The sequence below is a fragment of the Metarhizium album genome (genome assembly GCF_000804445.1).
Source record: "Metarhizium album ARSEF 1941 chromosome Unknown scaffold_16, whole genome shotgun sequence".
NCBI classification, from domain to species: Eukaryota; Fungi; Ascomycota; class Sordariomycetes; order Hypocreales; family Clavicipitaceae; genus Metarhizium; species Metarhizium album.
In genome coordinates, this window is record NW_024467590.1 from 246,267 (window position 1) to 263,971 (window position 17,705).

The following is a 17,705-nucleotide window of genomic DNA, read 5'->3' on the forward strand; positions in this document are numbered from 1 at the left end:
GTGTGCGATTCTCATGAGGCATGCGCAGTGTGAGTGGCAACGCGTGCGTAGTGGTCACGAATGGCGTCACGCGGATTCAGCCTTTTTGTCTGTGCCTGGGCAGATGGATTGCGCGGTCTTTCCGGGCCTGCGGTCAAGAAACTGGTGTTGGTTAAGTTTGCGTCGCTTTGACGCTCCGTACTATCGTCATCGTGCTCCGCGTGGAGACGGTATTGAATCATGGCGTTGAAACTAGTTTGCACCAGGTGACCGTATACCCCACGCTGAACAGCCTCGATAAGGCATCCGTCCTTGCGGATCTGAACTGCGTCGGGCGTGAAGCCACAGAGTCACCTAGGTTGATAGATTATGGAATACGAAGCGAGAGGAGAATTGACGATGGATGGAAATCAACGTCAAGAACATTGGGAGCAGATACAGGGTAGCCTGCCTTCCGAAACGGGCCAAGGCAAGCTTGGACCCCGCCCCAGCCACTTCCCGCCCAACCTCCGCCTCCCGCCTCCAAACAAACAAATCCATGCAGCCCAGCCTTCCTATATTATTAGCCCGTGGTGTTTGTTATGATGCACCGCGCAATTTTTTATTTTTCATTTTCCTTGGTCCCCTTCATTCTCCTCCATTGGATGCAACAGTTGGTTCCTTCCTAGCCAATCACATGCCCCTAGACTGACTCGACACACGTAGCTGTACGAAATTGGACCCAAGATGGATTGAAAACTGGGGATGCTTGATGCCTGCTCTGCTGTTATGACGACAGGTTGTTGATGGCTGGCCAGGGCGGTGCCCAGCCTGCTCGGCTTGGTAACTATACGGAGTACCCGCGTTGAGAATCGACTGAGCACCGACCGTTTCCTCTCTTCATCATCTGTTATTCCTTCCATACGCCGTACCGTCTGCGTCATCTACATCAAGCTGGGCCAGTTCAGAGCATGCCCGGTGCAGTGTGACGTAAGGACCGCAAGGATATATACATCTATACATATATATACACAGAGCGAGAGAGAGAGAGAGGGAGCATCATACACCTTGACCGACATCGAGACACGGCCCGTGCAACATCACAACCACCATGAGGAGCATAGTCAAAGCTGCAACGGCAGCAGTGGCAGTGGCAGCAGCAAGCTTCTCCCTGCCAGCGTGGGCGCAGACTTGGAGCACATGCAATGCGTTGCAAAGCAGTACGTCCGCGAAAAGATTGATCCCCCCCTTCTATTACACCAAAACCAACCTCGACTGACATCTCCCCCCCTCCTCTCAGCACAATGTGCTCCCAACTTGGCTCTTGGGATGACGATAAGTGTCGACTTCCGCCAAGGTGCCGTAAACTCCTTCGCAGCATCCGGCTCCCCGAGTTACAGCAGCAACGGCGTGTCCTTTGCCGTCTCCCGAAGCCGCGACGCACCGCAGCTCGCGTCTGTCTTCTACATCATGTTTGGCCGCGTCGAAATCACCATGAAGGCCGCGCCTGGTGCCGGAATCGTGTCCTCCCTGGTCCTGCAAGCCGACAGCCTCGACGAGATCGATATCGAGTGGCTTGGCTCCAATCCGGACGAGATACAGTCCAATTACTTTGGAAAGGGCCAAACCACCACCTACAACCGCGGCCAATTTCACGCTGTCAGCGGCACGCAAGCCAATTTCATCACTTACACCATCGACTGGACTCAGGACCGCATCGTGTGGATGGCCGGTGACAAGGTCCTCCGCGAACTCAAGGCCTCCGACGCCGAAGCCAACCAGTACCCGCAGACGCCGATGCAGGTCAAGTTCGGCGCCTGGGCCGGCGGTGACGCCAGCGCCAACGCCCCGGGCACGGTGGACTGGGCCCGCGGACCGACCGACTTCTCCAAGGGCCCCTTCAGCATGCTCGTGCAAAAGGTCGTTGTAACAGACTACTCCACAGGCAAGCAGTACAAGTACAAGGACACATCCGGGACCTGGCAGTCCATCGAGGCCATAGACGGCTCTGTCAACGGCAACTTCAACAAGGCCAACTCCCTAACCGTCACGGCCACCCCCCCTGGAGCCGCTACCACGGGCATCGTGCCCATTCCCGTCGGGGGCATGGCCAAGGACGGGAGCCCCGCGACCGCCACGCGGACTGAGTGGCCGTGGGTGGCCGGCGCGAGTCCCAGTGGTGGCCCCCTCCCCGGCGGCTGGCATATGACTCCCAACGGCAAGATCATGCGCAGCAACGCCTCAGCGTTGCAAAAGTCGACCTCCCTTGCCACGGTCATTCTGGGACCTGTGATGCTGGCCTGGGCGGTGTTGTCCCGTCTTTGGTAGTTGCACCCGCCCATTTGCCCCTACAGGGGGTTTATTGTTTATTTATTTTTTGCCTTTTGTTTACCCTTTCCCGTTTATTACTGTGGCATACCTTTGGATGATGTATTCATGATACTAGCCTGGCGTTTGATATTTGTTTATTCCTGCGGGACTCGGCGCATTCGCACGTATAGAATGGTGTTTTGGCAACCGGCACGATGTTATGACTTGACCTCCCATCTTGGCGACTTGGGAGATGCAGAGAGACGGACCATTTTTTGCCCATGCGGCCCTGAAGTTTGTTTAGAGTACCAGCTAGGAGCACGTGTTGTGTTGGCGAATGATGGGTAGGCTGGAATCTTCAGAGACCTCTGAATTGACCGAGTTAGATAATGTATAGTTTAGAACACCGCAAGATATTGTTCCGGAAAATGACGCGAATACACATTACTCCGCAACAGGAATATATCCCATCCCACACGCCGCTGACATGGACGGACTTGGAACGCTGACAGCGCTTTGCACGTCAAGAGTTTGAGTTTCGCAGGGTCCAAGGCGTCGCAAGGTCGCTGATGCCGAACTCATGTACTAGACGGCATTTTTTTAGACAAAGCTGTCGTTGTGCTAAGCAAAGCAAGTAGTTGATTCTGCTGTGTACTCCATACAACGAAGTGCCTCATCTAGAATTCTCAAGTCATCCCCGTAAAACACCCTCGCCATCTTGAACCTTTGCCAGTGGAGCCTGGGATTGCGTCCCATTCACGCTGTGCTTTTGAAGAATCCTGCATACACAGATATTCTAGATGAACCAAAAAGGCATATATATATACCAAGTTTCCAAAGCGTGTCCACGCGTGTCAAACCCCAATTGAATCACCGCATCAACGCAGGCCTCCCACTCGTCATTGCGCCACTTGTTCCGGTTCGCCGTCCCAATGCTCCATAGTACAAGTCATCATTTCGCGAAATGTATGACCGAACCCACGTATATGTATAATCGAAGCTGTCTGTCGATGTAGAGAGCATCTGGTCTTTTTTTTTTTTTTTTTGAGTTTTGAGTTTTGAGTTTTATTTCATAGTAGTGCAACACACTGCACACAATCTAGTGAGTGGCGTTGTAAGTGCGTTCAAAATTCCCAGTCATCAGCATCTTCGACTGATTTAATGGCCCATCGAAATTTGTCCCGAAGGGTCTTGGAGAAGAACTTCTCAATCGGCACGTCAAATTTCTTCGAAAATACAACAGTCAAACGAGGATCAATGTAGTTCTACACACATCAGCATGCCGAGCGAATCCTCTTCTGAATCTGCGAAAACTTACAATCTTCGAAGTGCCCAGCGCGACTTCCTTGTTTCCGTCACGATCTTCGGCTTGGGTTTCGAGAACTTTGACTCGCTCATCGAGCTTCTCGATAGCCTTAAGGCACTTGTCAACGGATGCCCCTCTGCCTTCTGCTTCAACCTTGCCAGTTTTGTTCTCCTTTTTGAACTTGGCTTCAAGTTCCTTGACTGCTTGGAGGCGCTCCTTGAGTTCCTTTTCAGGCATGGGCTTCTCCTTGTTGGCCTTGCGTTTTTCATTGTCTTTCTCGAACTTCTTGGTGATCTTGGTGCGTTGCTCCTCGATGAGAAATTGCTGATGCTCCTGGATCCAGGCCTGGTCAAGATCATCGTCGAGCTCAAACCAACTAGCCCCTTTCTTTTTCTTATAAGAAGGTTCGAGATCAAGTATCATCTTCTTAGTTCGCCATTTTTGGTATCGCAATCCTTTAATCTAAAAGGTGCGATCAGCATCCATCCTTAAATAAAATGGGATGTTAAGTTTTACTTACTCTGTCACCCATTTTCTGCATTTGTTGCTCATGACTTGCACCGACAGTGCGCTTGTGGTTACAGAGAATGGCAACCTTGCGATTGCAGTCATTATACAGTTTCACCTTCTCAGCAATGCTGCCTCTCGATCGAGGATCTTGCGACAGCTCCTTCAACAATGTTGACATGGTGTAAGAAGCATTGTAAGTACGAAATACTTTCGCCGTTAAACCCGTCATGTAACTGTTGAGATGCTTGTTGAGTTGAGAGGTCTAGAAACCTCGAGTTAGCCACGGGAGCGGAGGATAGAGGACTGATAGCAGCTTTGGGGATTCTAGACTCACAGTCAGACGGTCGAAAAGATCATCTCCATCAGTTTTTGGTGCCTTCTTGAAGAGTTTCAAATTCTTGAAGACTTGAGGTTCAACGAAGGCAGTTTCGTTGTATCTAATGCTGTCCTTACCCAAGAAATCAAACGTGACCTTGTCAGGTGGCTCAAGTGTAATGTGCTCATACTTCAGGGAACAGCAACCCACAGTATCAGCCTCGTTTTCAGTATCTTTCTCGTTTCCGGCTCGGAGGGCAAGTTTGTCAATCAAATACATTGCTGTGGCTCGCTGGCGATCAGCCATGATTTCACTCTTTAGTTCCCTGGTATAGTCCTTGCGAATCTTGCCAATGTATTTCTTCAGCTCACGGGCTTTCTCGAACTTCTTGTAATCACTTTGGCCCTTAACATCACTGGCAGCACCAAGCATCACATACTTGTAAGCGCCGTTAATGTTTTCTTGCCACATGGCAAGCCAAGTGGCCTTCTGATCGTGCTGAACGGCCTTCCATTTATGTCCGGCAGGAGGTTCCGGGACTTTGGCGTCCTTGCCAATGTTGATGGTAATTTGCTCGGGGAAAACTCGAGTCTTGACACGACCAGTCTTGGGGTGCTCGCCACGACCCCGAAAAAGACTTGGCGGTTCAACTCGGAAGTTGCCAACTTTTTGCTTTCTGCCATCCCACACACAGTAGAGATACGGCGCTTCAAGAGCATCTTTCTTTGCCTTGGCAGCTTCTTTCTCCTCTTTTGACAAGTTCTTTGTTTTATTCGCCTCTGTCTTAGCGAGCCAGTAATCGTAAATTTTGGAGAAGTCACACTTGTCCAGACTCTTGATATGAACTTTGTTTCCCTCTCGATCTGTAGCACCGCCATTCTTCTTCACGATGTCCGAAAAATCGGTAAAAAAATTGTTACGGAAGACTGGATTTTCCAAGTGATGTGAGGAGGCAGGTGTCATCATGGCAACCCAGAAAGTCGCCACCTCCTCAGCCTCCTTATTCAGAGTAACTGGCTTGCCGTCATAAAGGAGCTTGACATTCTTTGGAAGAGGTTCGAATTCTGGGGCAAAGAGAACCCCATTATGCTCGAGAGTCTGCCACTTGATACTGTCATCCTCGGGCTTTGGTGCATTCCACCATTGATATTCTTCTTCGTCGTCACTCGTCTCCTTGGAATTGGCCTTCTTAGAGTCCTTGGCCGTAGCGGCGCCTTTGCCCTTGGCAAGCGTCTTGGTCTTGCCTGTAGCTTTGGCCTTCTTCGAAATAGGGGCGTCCGAGTCAGACTCTTCTTTTTTGATGCCATTGGATTTTTTGCGTTTGACCGACGCACCATTCGACTGGCGCTTTTTAATGGACGATTTGTTCAAAGGTTCATCATCAGATTCGTCCTTGACGTTCTTCTTAGGAGTCGACTTGGCCAAATTTGAGTCGTTTGAGCGAATGGCCTGTGCTTCATTCGCTGCCTTCTTTTCAATGGCAGCCTTTTTCTTCGCCAACTGGACGCCTAGTGGCTTCTCATCATCAGACGAATCAGCCAGTAAGGACGATGATTTCTTCTTTGCTTTGATTTTGCTGATTGGCTCATCGTCGGAGTCGGAGTTGACTGGTCTGGCAGTAGGTCTTGGACGTTTGGCCTAGGAATGCGAACGTTAAAATTTTTCATCCCACCTAGATGGGAATGCGAGAAGAAAAGGAGGCTCTCAACCTACCAGGGGCTCACCGTCGCTATCGGATACATCTCTGTAATTGACTTGAGAGATAGATGATCGTGACTTGCGCTTGTTGACACCGTTCGGAGCGTCCAGATCCATGGCGTTATCGACTGGACCATTGCGAACCGCAATGCCGGCCATACCACTCGACTTTCGGGGCTGTGAACGATCCAAGGCCTCGTCCTCGGCGCGTGATACCTTAGCAGATGAAACTATTGGAGAAGACTGTCAGCTTTGAGCCTCCTACAGGCAGATAGCCACGGGACCCAACAGGCAGTAGCAAGACGGGCTCGAAACTGCTGACAACGCAAGGACGCACGTGGAAAGATGGCTACAGGAAAAAAAAAGTCTTTGAAGTTGTGAAGAAACCACTTACGGTGTCCATTAGGCCTAGCAAGAGGTCTGTCGTCGTCAGAGCTGTCAGAACTCATCTCGGTGCTTGATGGGTCGCGGTTTGGGCTTGACAAAAAGATGGCGCTGATGGATGGATCTCAGCGTCAGCATACCACGACGCAAGAATTCGAGGCAGCGCAGAAAGCGAGCGGAAAGTGAAGGGAATGCAGAAACGCAAACGTGGGCTGCCCCTCAACGCCTAGTGAAGAAGAAGGGGGAGAAAAGTTCACCGCCTGGGCAGGAAGCTTAAGTCACGGCAGGGCCAAGGATGAAATCGAGGGCATCGTGTTTTCTCAGCATGCCCGGAGGGTAGCCCGAGCAGGCAAGGCACAGTCACGTGATATATCTCAGCCGCGAATTTGCCGGGAAGAGCGTTGGAGCAAAACGAGCCACCGCCATCACCTCACCCGATCAGCTACGAACCACTGACCCGAAATCAATTGACGGTACATCGCGATCAATTGAGTCATCGTTAGCCAGAGGCTACTTTTGTCTTCTCACACTTGTCATGATGTTGTCAAGGGCGGCTCGTCCGACTCTCCGTGCTGCGGTTACAGCTCCTACGCGGTAAGTTTAGGAGATTGCACAGGCCTGAGATTTGTACCGAATAGCCGGACGGACGATTCGCAACCGAAAAAAAATGCACCGCTTTGCATGGGAGAAGACGCTGTCGCAACGATTTTTGTGATCGGGGCTCGTTTTGCTGACGAGACTCTTCTATTTAGAGCTGCGGCTGCTGGCCACAATGGAGCTGCCGCCTACGCGACCCTTCGTGAAATCGAAGGCCGTCTCAAGTCTATTCGCAACATCCAGAAGATTACCAGCACAATGAAGATTGTTGCCTCGACCAAGCTTACCCGTGCCCAGCGTAACATGACCGAGTCTCGCAAGTACGGTGAGACTGCCAACGAAGTCTTTGAGGCCGCCGAAACGGCTACTCCCGAAGTCGAGCAAAAGAAGTCCCTCGTCATCGTCTGCTCTTCCGACAAGGGTCTCTGCGGTGGTATTCACTCTGGCCTTAGCCGACGCATCCGTGCCTACGTCAACGAGGCCGCCGAACCCTTTGACCTCGTCATCATTGGTGAGAAGTGCAAGGCTCAGTTGCAGCGAACCAACGCCGCCAGCATTCAGCTCACATTTGCTGGTGTTGGCAAGGACATTCCCACTTTTGCCGAGGCTCAGTCTATTGCCGACCAGATTATCATGCTGCCCACCGAGTACACTGATGTCAAGATTCTTTACAACAAATTCCTGAACGCCCAGAGCTACGAACCCACCTTTGTTGAGGCATTTTCCGAGGAAGCTATCTCCCAGTCCCGTATGTTCAGAATGCAACGCTAGCGAGGAAGAGAGAAAAAAAGGTTGCCAGGCAAGCTAACATGTCTGATCATAGCCAACATCTCTGCCTTTGAGGTTGATGAGGATGCTCTTGACAACCTCCGTGAGTACAGTCTTGCCAACAACCTGTACTGGGCTTTGGCTGAAGGCCACGCTTGTGAGATCTCTGCGCGACGAAACGCCATGGATGTAAGTGACACAGTACAACATGACATGGGTGTTGACTTCGTTTCGACTCTAATAATTCACATAGAACGCCTCCAAGAACGCCGGTGAGATGATTGGAAAGTACCAGATTCTCTATAACCGTACCCGACAGGCCGTTATTACTGGGGAGCTGGTCGAAATTATTACTGGCGCGACCGCCTCAGAGGACATGTAAAATTTTTGGTTGAGAAAGGAGAATTGCATCGCCAGAGTCAAAAGACCATATATTCCCTTTGTAACAAAGCTAGAGGGCTGCCCGCACATCTGCTGGAGGGCTTCCGCAGTGTATCAAATCCTTAAATATACTCCCTTAGTAGATGATAATGCTGATCCTGCCTATGCCAGTGATGTCCTGTCTTTGGCGTTGTCCTACATCCTACTCCTTACCAACCTGCCCCCCCACCGTGACGGGTAATGCACTACGTTCCACCCACCACAACGTTTCAGTTCTGAGTCGTGCAGTAGTCATTTTTGATAGTCCCCTAAAGAAGTCATTGTCGGGCTCGGATCAACGCACGCCGGAGTGACTTTCCGAGCCTTTGGCATGTGGTTTGTTGTGCCTCACGACTGCTGGGGTGCGGCCGGTACCGTTCAACGTTCTGTACTCTAGACTTGATGTAGGTCGCATATGGGAGCAGTCATCCATAGCTCTATTCTGCGGTACTTTACAAGTCCGAAACAAGGCTTTTTCCCCCAGTTTATAAGGTTCAAGGGAATGGAAGAACTTTCAGATACGATGCATGGAGAAGGAGGGGGGATGGAAGAGTTTGTTTCAGGGCATAGCTGGCGCACAGGGCAGTGGCGGAGGGAGACGTCCTTGGGAAAGAGAAGATTAGCAAGAGGGTGAGAGGGATAAGTATAGAGGACGTTGCGGCTGCGATGGGGGAGGGCTTGGAGTGAGAAAGAAACAAGATGGAGGAGGGTTAAACCGCGCGGACCGCACAAGAGATGGACGTATATCAGTCTGCCAGCCCTGCCCGTCGTTGTGAAGCAATTGAACTGGTTCACTGACTGAGCAGCACCTATTTCATCTAGATGTGACCCGGTACCCCGAGATGGACACGTTACAATTATACCCAGCATCATGTAGTACAATGACGTGCTTGCAAGTCGTTACATCAACGCTATTGTTCCAGCATCAGCAAGACCTCCAGCACCAAAGAACTTGAAGAAGCCGCCGGGCTTGGCCTCGGGATTCCCGACGAATGCTCTACAGCCTGGAACACTAATCTTGGACTTGTAGCAAGAAGGTGAGTCGGCGCCTGCCCGGCCAGAAAGGTAGATTCCCTGACTCGATAAAGCCCCAAAGTGGTTGGCAACCAAGTACCCTTTTGGTGCAGCCCCAGCCTCTCCTGATGTTTCTATGTCCAATGGAACTCCAAATACGATACCTGTTGCAGTGGAGGCGGTTATTTTTGGAGGAGCCATCGCGGGGATGAAGAATTGTATATGAGCACCTGGAGGCGCGAATCCTGAATGGTCCATGGTTCTCATGAACCGTTCCATCTCCTCTTCTTCTGAGAGGGCAAAATGTGTCTGTTGAGGATCAAGAGACAGGAGACCTTTCTTGGGACCCCAACCACCGCCACCGCTCACTAGATTCAGTGTCAGACGACATACCTTGCAGATGAAATACAACATGTACTCACAAACTTGGTAGATTCGGCTGCCCAGTTGGTGTTGTTGTTGGAGGTACCTTGCTGTTGTCTCCAAAGCTTTCTGTTGCGCCATTGTATCCTCAAGAGAAACTGCTGGATTGGGAGCATCTGCCAGGACGAGTGCCTCCGCCTCCGATGCTTCGGGGGACACCACAGCCCATAGCCCTCTTGGCGCTTGATAGCTTTCGGTTGCTTTTCCATTTCCTAGAATGGTATTTACCGCGTCCTCCAACTCTGTTGAGGCCGGCATTGATTTGCCACTAATCTCAATACCTCGTACGATGTTGCCGAAGCTTTCTGTTATTTTTCGAGCTCGGGTGACCGGTGACAGGGGTGCCCAAAGCTCAAGTTCAGTAACCGACCGCACAGGCTGATTTAGCGTAATGCGGATGTTCTGCCACTGTTCCTTGTTTCTATCTTTGAGCTCTGGCTGGCCTCGTGCAAGGGTGTAACGGCTGATCAAGAGGGTAGAGGCCCTGTTATTATGAAATGTTGTTCGTGCAAGCGGCAGTGTGACAGTCGAATTTCCGATGCTGAATGTGAGCGCCGCAACAGAGCCCATGTCTTCTGTCTCCCTTGTTGAACCTGGATGCCATAGTTCGGGCAATAAGCTGTCAATATTGCCTCGCAGGACGGAGATGCCCTCCAAAGGGGCAAAGTCACCCAAGGCTGGCGCAATGTTGTCAACAACAGCGCACAAGAGATGGAAATCACTCCTGTTTGTAGGCTTTGATAGCAGTTTGACGAGGCCCGATACGAAGTCTTGGTCATCAAGATGTTTCGTTAGATTGGGAGTCGCGAGGACAACAGCTGCGTCGTGCCCAAGTGAATTGTCTAATACGGCATGGCCACTTAGCTTCGTCAGGAGATCACGAGGCTCATCCTATAAACTTAAGTAACGATCCCAGAGCTCCTCGAGCTTTTATTTCTGACGCACACACCTTTGGCGACAAGAAATAAGAGAAGCGCGTTTGGTCAGGCGTCTTGAGGGTACAGAGTTGTCGCCGGGATGCAACATAGCATCCCGATGCAAAGCCTCTCAGCATATAGCGTTGCGCACAAAGCGGCATCATGAGTGACTCTCCACTGCAGTGACACTTAAATATCGAGAGGGGAGGTGGAAATATCATGAAATATACGGAGTAATTCCATTGCGCCTTCGGGTTGGTGTTAAGAGTAAAGACTCAAAACGACCGAAACGTGTGGCTTCGAAGTTGTGGCTGAAGCTGCCCCAGGAACAACCCAAGTCACACCGCCACATTCAGACCCCTCTCATCCCACCTTCTTAAGTTGGGTGGTGTCGTCGAGTGACTCAAAATTTCAGGAAATATCTGTGCTTGCGCCGAGACTCGGGATTGAGTCATCAGTGCCCGTGTATATCGCTTGGGAATCAATTCTTTGTATTGTGCACGTAGAAGCCCAGTCTATAGGGCTTCTGGAAAACTCTTTCAGTACGACGTTCCGACTTGCAGTTCGAGCACTTCGTGTGCGTTCTGTTTCCCCAAGACGACCCTTGACTACAACCGCACGAGCCGCCATGACAAGCAATAGCACTCGAGAAGCCCCTGGTAAGAAGAAGCTTGCACATTTCTTTTTGAAGAACATTAACTCATTCATTATGTAGTTGGGCGAAACGAGGGAGCCGAAGTACGAATAGTTCACCCCACCATCGAATCGATCAGAAGAGAAGCAGTCGGAACTAATGCAACATAGGCCGCCAGAGCATCGACACAGATTGCTGGTGTTGATACAGCTGCTGATGGAGCTCCCAAAGAGAAGTCGGAAAAGGATTGTAAGTCCTTATTGGCCTAATTTTTGCCGTGGTGGCCCGTTGTTGCTGATGGCAACTGTCTGTAGTGGAAAAGGAGCGCAAGAAGGCAGAAAAAGCTGCTAAACTAGAGGCCAAGAAGGCAAAGGCCGCTCAAATGGCCGCCAACGCTGCCAACAAAGAGAAGAAATCTAAGGAGAAGAAGGCAGAGGAAATCATTCCGCCTTATATAGAGGACACTCCCGCCGGCGAGAAGAAGCGTATTCGACCGTTTGAAGACCCCAATTTCAAGGCTTACGACCCTGTGGCTGTCGAGTCAGCGTGGTACGACTGGTGGGAGAAGGAGGGTTTTTTCAGGCCAGAGTTCACGCCTGATGGCAAGGTCAAGGAAGCCGGCAGCTTCGTTATTGTTCATCCTCCTCCTAACGTTACTGGATCATTGCACATGGGTCACGCACTGGGTGACTCCTTGCAAGATCTCATGATTCGATGGAACCGCATGAATGGGAAAACGACTCTGTGGCTTCCGGGATGCGACCACGCGGGCATTTCAACGCAGAGCGTTGTCGAAAAGATGCTCTGGAGGAAAGAGGGAAAGACCAGACACGATCTTGGCAGGGCCAAGTTCGTTGAGACTGTCTGGGAATGGAAGGAAGAGTATCACAAACGTATCAACAAGGCCTTGACACATATGGGTGGCTCGTTTGATTGGAGTCGTGAGGGTATGTAATATCGGCGCCTGGCTTTTTGCAGCTGTTATGTTGACATTCCACAGCCTTTACCATGGATGCGAATCTTTCTGCTGCCGTTGTCGAGACTTTCGTTCGGCTGCATGAGGAAGGCATCATCTACAGAGCCAATCGACTCGTCAACTGGTGCACGCATCTGAACACGGCACTCTCCAACCTAGAAGTCGACAATAAGGAACTCACCGGCCGGACCCTCCTTGATGTACCAGGTTATGATAAGAAAGTTGAGTTTGGCGTCATCGTTCATTTCAAGTACCCCATTGAGGGCTCAGACGAGACGGTTGAGGTAGCCACAACTCGTATCGAGACCATGCTTGGTGATACAGGAATTGCTGTCCACCCAAATGATGCCCGTTACAAGCACCTTGTGGGCAAGAATGCTACTCATCCTTTTATTCCGGGCCGAAAATTGCCCATCGTCGCTGATGAGTATGTCGACATGGAGTTTGGAACCGGTGCTGTCAAACTGACCCCCGCTCATGACCCGAACGATTTCAATTTGGGACAAAAGCACCAGCTTGAGTTTATCAACATTCTCACCGACGATGGTTTGATGAATGAGAATACCGGTCCATACAAGGGCCAGAAACGCTTCGATGTCCGTTACTCTATCCAAGATGCCCTGAAGGAGAAGGGTCTGTATGTCGACAAGAAGGACAACGCAATGAAGGTGCCACTGTGTGAAAAGTCGAAGGATATCATTGAGCCTCGTATGAAGCCCCAATGGTGGGTCCGCATGAAGGAGCTCACTGGGCCAGCTTTGGACGTTGTCAGAGAGGGCAAGATCAAGATCAGACCAGACACTGCGGAGAGAAGCTATTTCAGGTGGCTTGAGGATATCCAGGATTGGTGTATTAGCAGACAACTGTGGTGGGGTCACCGATGTCCCGTCTATTTTGCCAGTATTGAAGGTGTTGCCCAGGATACTGCAGATGACAAGCTTTGGTTCTCTGGGCGAACTCGCGAGGAGGCGGAAGAGAAGGCGGCGGCGGCCCTGCCGGGCAAGAAATTCACCCTTGAACAGGATGAGGATGTTCTTGACAGTAAGAAACCACATCAATGGCTTATTTCGTATTCCGTTACTAACGCATATCGTAGCCTGGTTTTCTTCTGGACTCTGGCCCTTCAGCACCCTAGGCTGGCCCAACAAGACCCACGATTTGGACACCCTCTATCCTACCTCCGTCCTCGAGACAGGTTGGGATATTTTGTTCTTCTGGATTGCCCGCATGATCACTTTGGGTTTGAAGATGACCGGACAGATTCCATTCAGCGAGGTCTACTGCCACAGCCTCGTCCGTGACTCTGAGGGTAGAAAAATGAGCAAGAGCCTGGGCAATGTGATTGATCCCCTCGATGTTATCTCCGGTATCAAGCTGGAGGATTTACACCAGAAGCTCTACCAGGGAAATCTTCATCCTAGCGAAGTTGAGAGAGCAACTAAGTACCAGAAAACCGCCTTTCCTGATGGCATTCCACAGTGTGGTGCTGATGCTCTTCGTTTCACCATGATAAATGCCAGCACCGGTGGTGGTGATATCAATTTGGATATCAAGGTGTAAGTGAGCCCTTGATCCCAGACCTTGTACTCTGAAACTTATTTGTTGTGTAGTATTCACGGATACCGCAAGTTCTGTAACAAAATTGTGAGTAATGAAATTGGCGATGCATCTCGGATGTTTACTCACTTTCCAAAAGTTCCAAGCCACCAAGTATGTCTTGGGCAGCCTCCCTAAGGACTTTACTCCTTCAGCAGACGGCATCACCCGAGGCAAGACCTTGGCAGAGCGATGGATTCTTCACAAGATGAACAGCGCTGCGAGAGATTTGAACGTCGCAATTGCTGACAGAGAGTTCCAAAAATCTACCAACATCATCTACAGGTACTGGTATGCAGAGCTCTGCGATGTCTACATTGAGAACTCAAAAGCCATCATCCGAGATGGCACTGAGGAAGAGCGCCAGTCTGCTCTCCAGACTCTGTACACGTCTTTGGAGTGGGCCTTGACGCTCATCCACCCGTTCATGCCTTACATCACTGAAGAAATGTGGCAGAGAATGCCTCGACGTCCTGGCGACAACACGAAGTCCATCATGATCGCCAAGTATCCTCAGTACAGCCCTGCACTGGATGACCCCGAGTCTGAAGCTGCCTATGAGCTCGTTCTGGCCGCTACAAAGGCAACCAGATCACTCATGTCTGAGTATTCTCTCAAGGAGAATGCCGAAGGCAAGTTGCGCTTGGATGAAGTGACGCGACTCCTCGTTCACAAATTGCTAATCACAATTTGACAATATAGTCTTTGTCCAAGCGTACAACGAGGCCGCGCTGAAGACGTGCAAGACCGAAGTTGCATCAATCAAGTCCCTCAGCGGCAAGAGTGTGCGGACCATGCACGTAATTGGCCCCGATGCTCCTCGCCCTGCTGGATGTGTGGCCTACCCGGTTTCCACCAATGTTGCCGTCTTCTTGCACGTAAAGGGTCGTGTTGACATGGATGCAGAGATCATCAAGGCCCAGAAGAAGCTAGAAAAGGCCAAGATGAACATTCAGAAACAGGAGAAGATTCTGTTGGACCCTGGCTACAAAGAGAAGGTCTCTGCGGCTGTGCGTGAGGGAGACGAGCAAAGACTCGCGGATGCCAAGCATGAGGCCGTCAGTTTCGAGGCGACTATCAAGCAATTTGAACAGCTCAAACTAGAGTAAATGCAGCAAAGATATATAGAGTAGGCAATTTCTTAGTGTGTTGAGCACTGATATTTTTATTCACCTTCACCGAGAGAGCAAGGACAAGTATTTCAATCTTGCGCGGTCGTTACTCGAAGACGGGCAAGTCAGCCAACACGATCCGTAGTATTACATTTCAACACTCTGCTTCGCTATGAATGCGTCTTTTCTTCACCAGCCGCCTCTGCCGCCGCCCCTACCGCCGCCTCCTCCTCCTGCTCCCTCTCCTCCACCACCTCCGGCGGCGGCATCATCTCTCTCCCTTCTCGCACCACCGCGGACGGGCTTCGACTGCGCGGCCTCGTGCCTCTTCAGCTCGTCCGGCACCTTGGAGATGGAGCTCTTGCTAAGCATCTGCCTCAAGTCATACAGGACATCGTTGTCCTCGTTGCCCAAGAAGGTAATGGCAACACCGCTCTTGCCCGCACGACCAGTACGACCAATACGATGGGTGTAACTCTCGATGCTCGTAGCCATGTTAAAGTTGACAACGAGCGATACATCCGGCACATCGATACCGCGGCCGGCAAGATCCGTGGCGACGAGGACTTGGGTCGCGCCCGAGCGCACGGAGGCCAGCGCCGCCTCTCGCTGCTCCTGCGTCTTGGAACCGTGCAGAGTGACGGTGGACCAGCCCATGGACTTGATGTCTCGCGCAACGGCGTCGCAGTTCCTCTTGATGTTGACGAAGACGATGATGGGCGGCGCAAAGTCGTTCTTGGACAGGATCTCCTGCAGCCTCTTCTTGCGGCGGTCCTCGCCGGAGACGAACTCGACGCGCTGCTCGACAGTGTCGACGGCCTCGCCGGCGTTGCCTATGGTTGCGGTGGCAGGGCGGCGGAGGTACTTCTTGGCGATGCGCTCGACGAGCGGCGGCATGGTGGCCGTGTACATCATCGTCTGGCGGTACTTGTCCCTGCCGCCGAGGTAGGACTTCATGAGCTGCGCGTTTTCGGCGTCGTCCGTGTCGGGCTTCTCGTTGCTGACGGGGAGGGCGTCGAGGATCTTGTTGACGGAATCCTCGAACCCGAGGTCGATCATGCGGTCGGCCTCGTCCATGATGATGTAGCAGCACTGTGAGAGGACGAGCAGCCGCCTCTCGATACAGTCGACCAGACGGCCGGGCGTGGCGACGATGATTTCCGCACCGTTCCGCAGGGCAAAGGCCTGCTCCTCGAGGGAGTGGCCGCCGACGATGCTGACGCAGCGGAAACCCAGGGGCTCGGCGAACTTTTTGGCTTCCGTCTCGATTTGCTGCACCAGCTCACGGGTCGGCGCGAGGATGAGGGCGTACGGGCCGTCGTTCTTGTTGACCTCGGTGAGGGGGGGGAGGTCGGAGATGTACACGAGGAGGGGGAGGAGGAAGGCTGCTGTTTTGCCGGAACCGGTGACGGCCACGCCGATCAGATCGCGGGCGTGCAAGGCGATGGGGATGGCTGCCCTCTGGATAGGCGTGGGCTCCTTGTAGCCCACCCTGGCCACGATGTCGAGCAGTCGCCTCGGCAGGCCGGACTCTTCCCAGCTGCGCATGGGGTCGGGTATGGCGCCGCCCTTTGTAGAGATGCCAAAGTCCTCCTTGAATATCCTCCAGTCCCGCTCCCTCATCTCTCCTAGTTTCTTCTCCGACCAGTGGCGCCCGAGGCCTGTCCTCTCCGCCCTCTCCTTGGCCTTGGCCCGCGCACGGTAGAAGTCCTCCATGAAGCCCTTGGCGCGCTCCCTGCCATTGTCGACGTCCCGCTCCTCGATTAACCGCGCGCGTTTGCGGGCCCTTCTCTCGGCCTCGTCGTCGAATTCACCCCCCAAGCCGGCGAGGGAGCCGCCTCTGTTCACAACCTGGTTCCTGTATATAGGGTCGTTGTCTCTGGATGTGTCATCCTCCAGATCCCACTCGAAGTTGAACTTTTTCTCCGTCGTGCGCATGCGCTTCTTCTTGGCAGAGAAGCTAGACTGCTGGTTCACTTCTGGACCCAGATATCGTGACCTGAACAGGGTGGCCTCAATGTCCTCGGCGGACTTCTTGTCGCCGTTTACTTTGTCGCTCTTCTTGGCGTCGGCCCTTCTAGGGTTCATGGCTCGAGGACCCGTGGGGGCCTCGGTTGGGCCATTGGGAATCCTATTTGCACTGGACGACACTCCGTTGGACCGTGACGCCCACTTCCTCTCTTCCTCTCTGCGTTTTCGTGCCTCGTCCGCAGCTTTGCGCTTCCTGTCGTCCTCCTCTCTCTTGGCCAGCTCTGCCGCCATGCGCTCGCGCTGGGCCTTGGGGATGAAGCGCGGCTTTGCGGCGGCAGCGTCTGCGGCCTTCTTCTGCCGAATGATTTCCTCTACATCGAGAGGCATCGCTCCCTGCTGCAGAAAGTAGCCCGCGGAGAGTTTAAAACGGTCGAGATGAATTATCGCAGCAAGGGCGAAGGTGCGTGGGTAGCAAACGCCACGTTCCTCGGAGGAGCCGACATGAAGTCCCAAGTCCTTGGGCAAGGCTGCCATGCCAGACTTTCAGAGGCCCACAGATGAATGCGGAAGGCTCACATCTGTCCAATCACAAGGCGCGGTTTGCGTGGACTCCAGTGCCGGCAGCCCAGCCTCGGAATCACTTGACCTTTTCTCGACAGACTTTCCAAGCTTCCATCGACGACAGCCGATCCGAACCAACCACCTCATCCCGACCGCCCAGGCTCGTCCGGTCTGTCCAGCAGCTCGTGTCCGACTCGAAAAGTGCTCCCGCTCCCGACGAGCGAGCAGGATCAC

General features: G+C 52.3%; 6 protein-coding genes across 6 annotated transcripts; 3 read left to right on the forward strand and 3 right to left on the reverse strand.

Moving 5' to 3' along the window:
- Positions 1-1,287: 1,287 nt before the first annotated feature.
- On the forward strand, positions 1,288-2,286 carry MAM_05862 (extracellular cell wall glucanase Crf1; the record flags this gene model as incomplete). Its single annotated transcript, XM_040824660.1, has 1 exon — positions 1,288-2,286. The coding sequence occupies one exon, from the start codon at positions 1,288-1,290 to the stop codon at positions 2,284-2,286; it is 999 nt and encodes a 332-aa protein (XP_040677342.1).
- Positions 2,287-3,392: 1,106 nt separating this feature from the next.
- MAM_05863 (topoisomerase I) lies at positions 3,393-6,547 on the reverse strand (the record flags this gene model as incomplete). The annotated part of the gene is made up of 6 exons (XM_040824661.1): positions 3,393-3,533; positions 3,587-4,036; positions 4,095-4,346; positions 4,419-6,038; positions 6,114-6,328; positions 6,493-6,547. The coding sequence occupies 6 exons, from the start codon at positions 6,545-6,547 to the stop codon at positions 3,393-3,395; spliced, it is 2,733 nt and encodes a 910-aa protein (XP_040677343.1).
- A 473-nt stretch (positions 6,548-7,020) lies between these two features.
- MAM_05864 (ATP synthase gamma chain) lies at positions 7,021-8,229 on the forward strand (the record flags this gene model as incomplete). The annotated part of the gene is made up of 4 exons (XM_040824662.1): positions 7,021-7,076; positions 7,235-7,827; positions 7,903-8,036; positions 8,101-8,229. The coding sequence occupies 4 exons, from the start codon at positions 7,021-7,023 to the stop codon at positions 8,227-8,229; spliced, it is 912 nt and encodes a 303-aa protein (XP_040677344.1).
- Positions 8,230-9,167: 938 nt separating this feature from the next.
- Positions 9,168-10,274, reverse strand: MAM_05865 (uncharacterized protein; the record flags this gene model as incomplete). The annotated part of the gene is made up of 2 exons (XM_040824663.1): positions 9,168-9,649; positions 9,704-10,274. The coding sequence occupies 2 exons, from the start codon at positions 10,272-10,274 to the stop codon at positions 9,168-9,170; spliced, it is 1,053 nt and encodes a 350-aa protein (XP_040677345.1).
- Positions 10,275-11,249: 975 nt separating this feature from the next.
- Positions 11,250-14,936, forward strand: MAM_05866 (valyl-tRNA synthetase; the record flags this gene model as incomplete). Its single annotated transcript, XM_040824664.1, has 9 exons — positions 11,250-11,280; positions 11,337-11,359; positions 11,426-11,504; positions 11,570-12,202; positions 12,256-13,272; positions 13,328-13,787; positions 13,842-13,875; positions 13,928-14,479; positions 14,574-14,936. 9 exons carry the CDS (start codon positions 11,250-11,252, stop codon positions 14,934-14,936), a joined length of 3,192 nt encoding a protein of 1,063 aa, XP_040677346.1.
- A 192-nt stretch (positions 14,937-15,128) lies between these two features.
- On the reverse strand, positions 15,129-17,444 carry MAM_05867 (pre-mRNA-splicing ATP-dependent RNA helicase PRP28; the record flags this gene model as incomplete). Its single annotated transcript, XM_040824665.1, has 1 exon — positions 15,129-17,444. The coding sequence occupies one exon, from the start codon at positions 17,442-17,444 to the stop codon at positions 15,129-15,131; it is 2,316 nt and encodes a 771-aa protein (XP_040677347.1).
- Between the last annotated feature and the right edge of the window lie 261 nt (positions 17,445-17,705).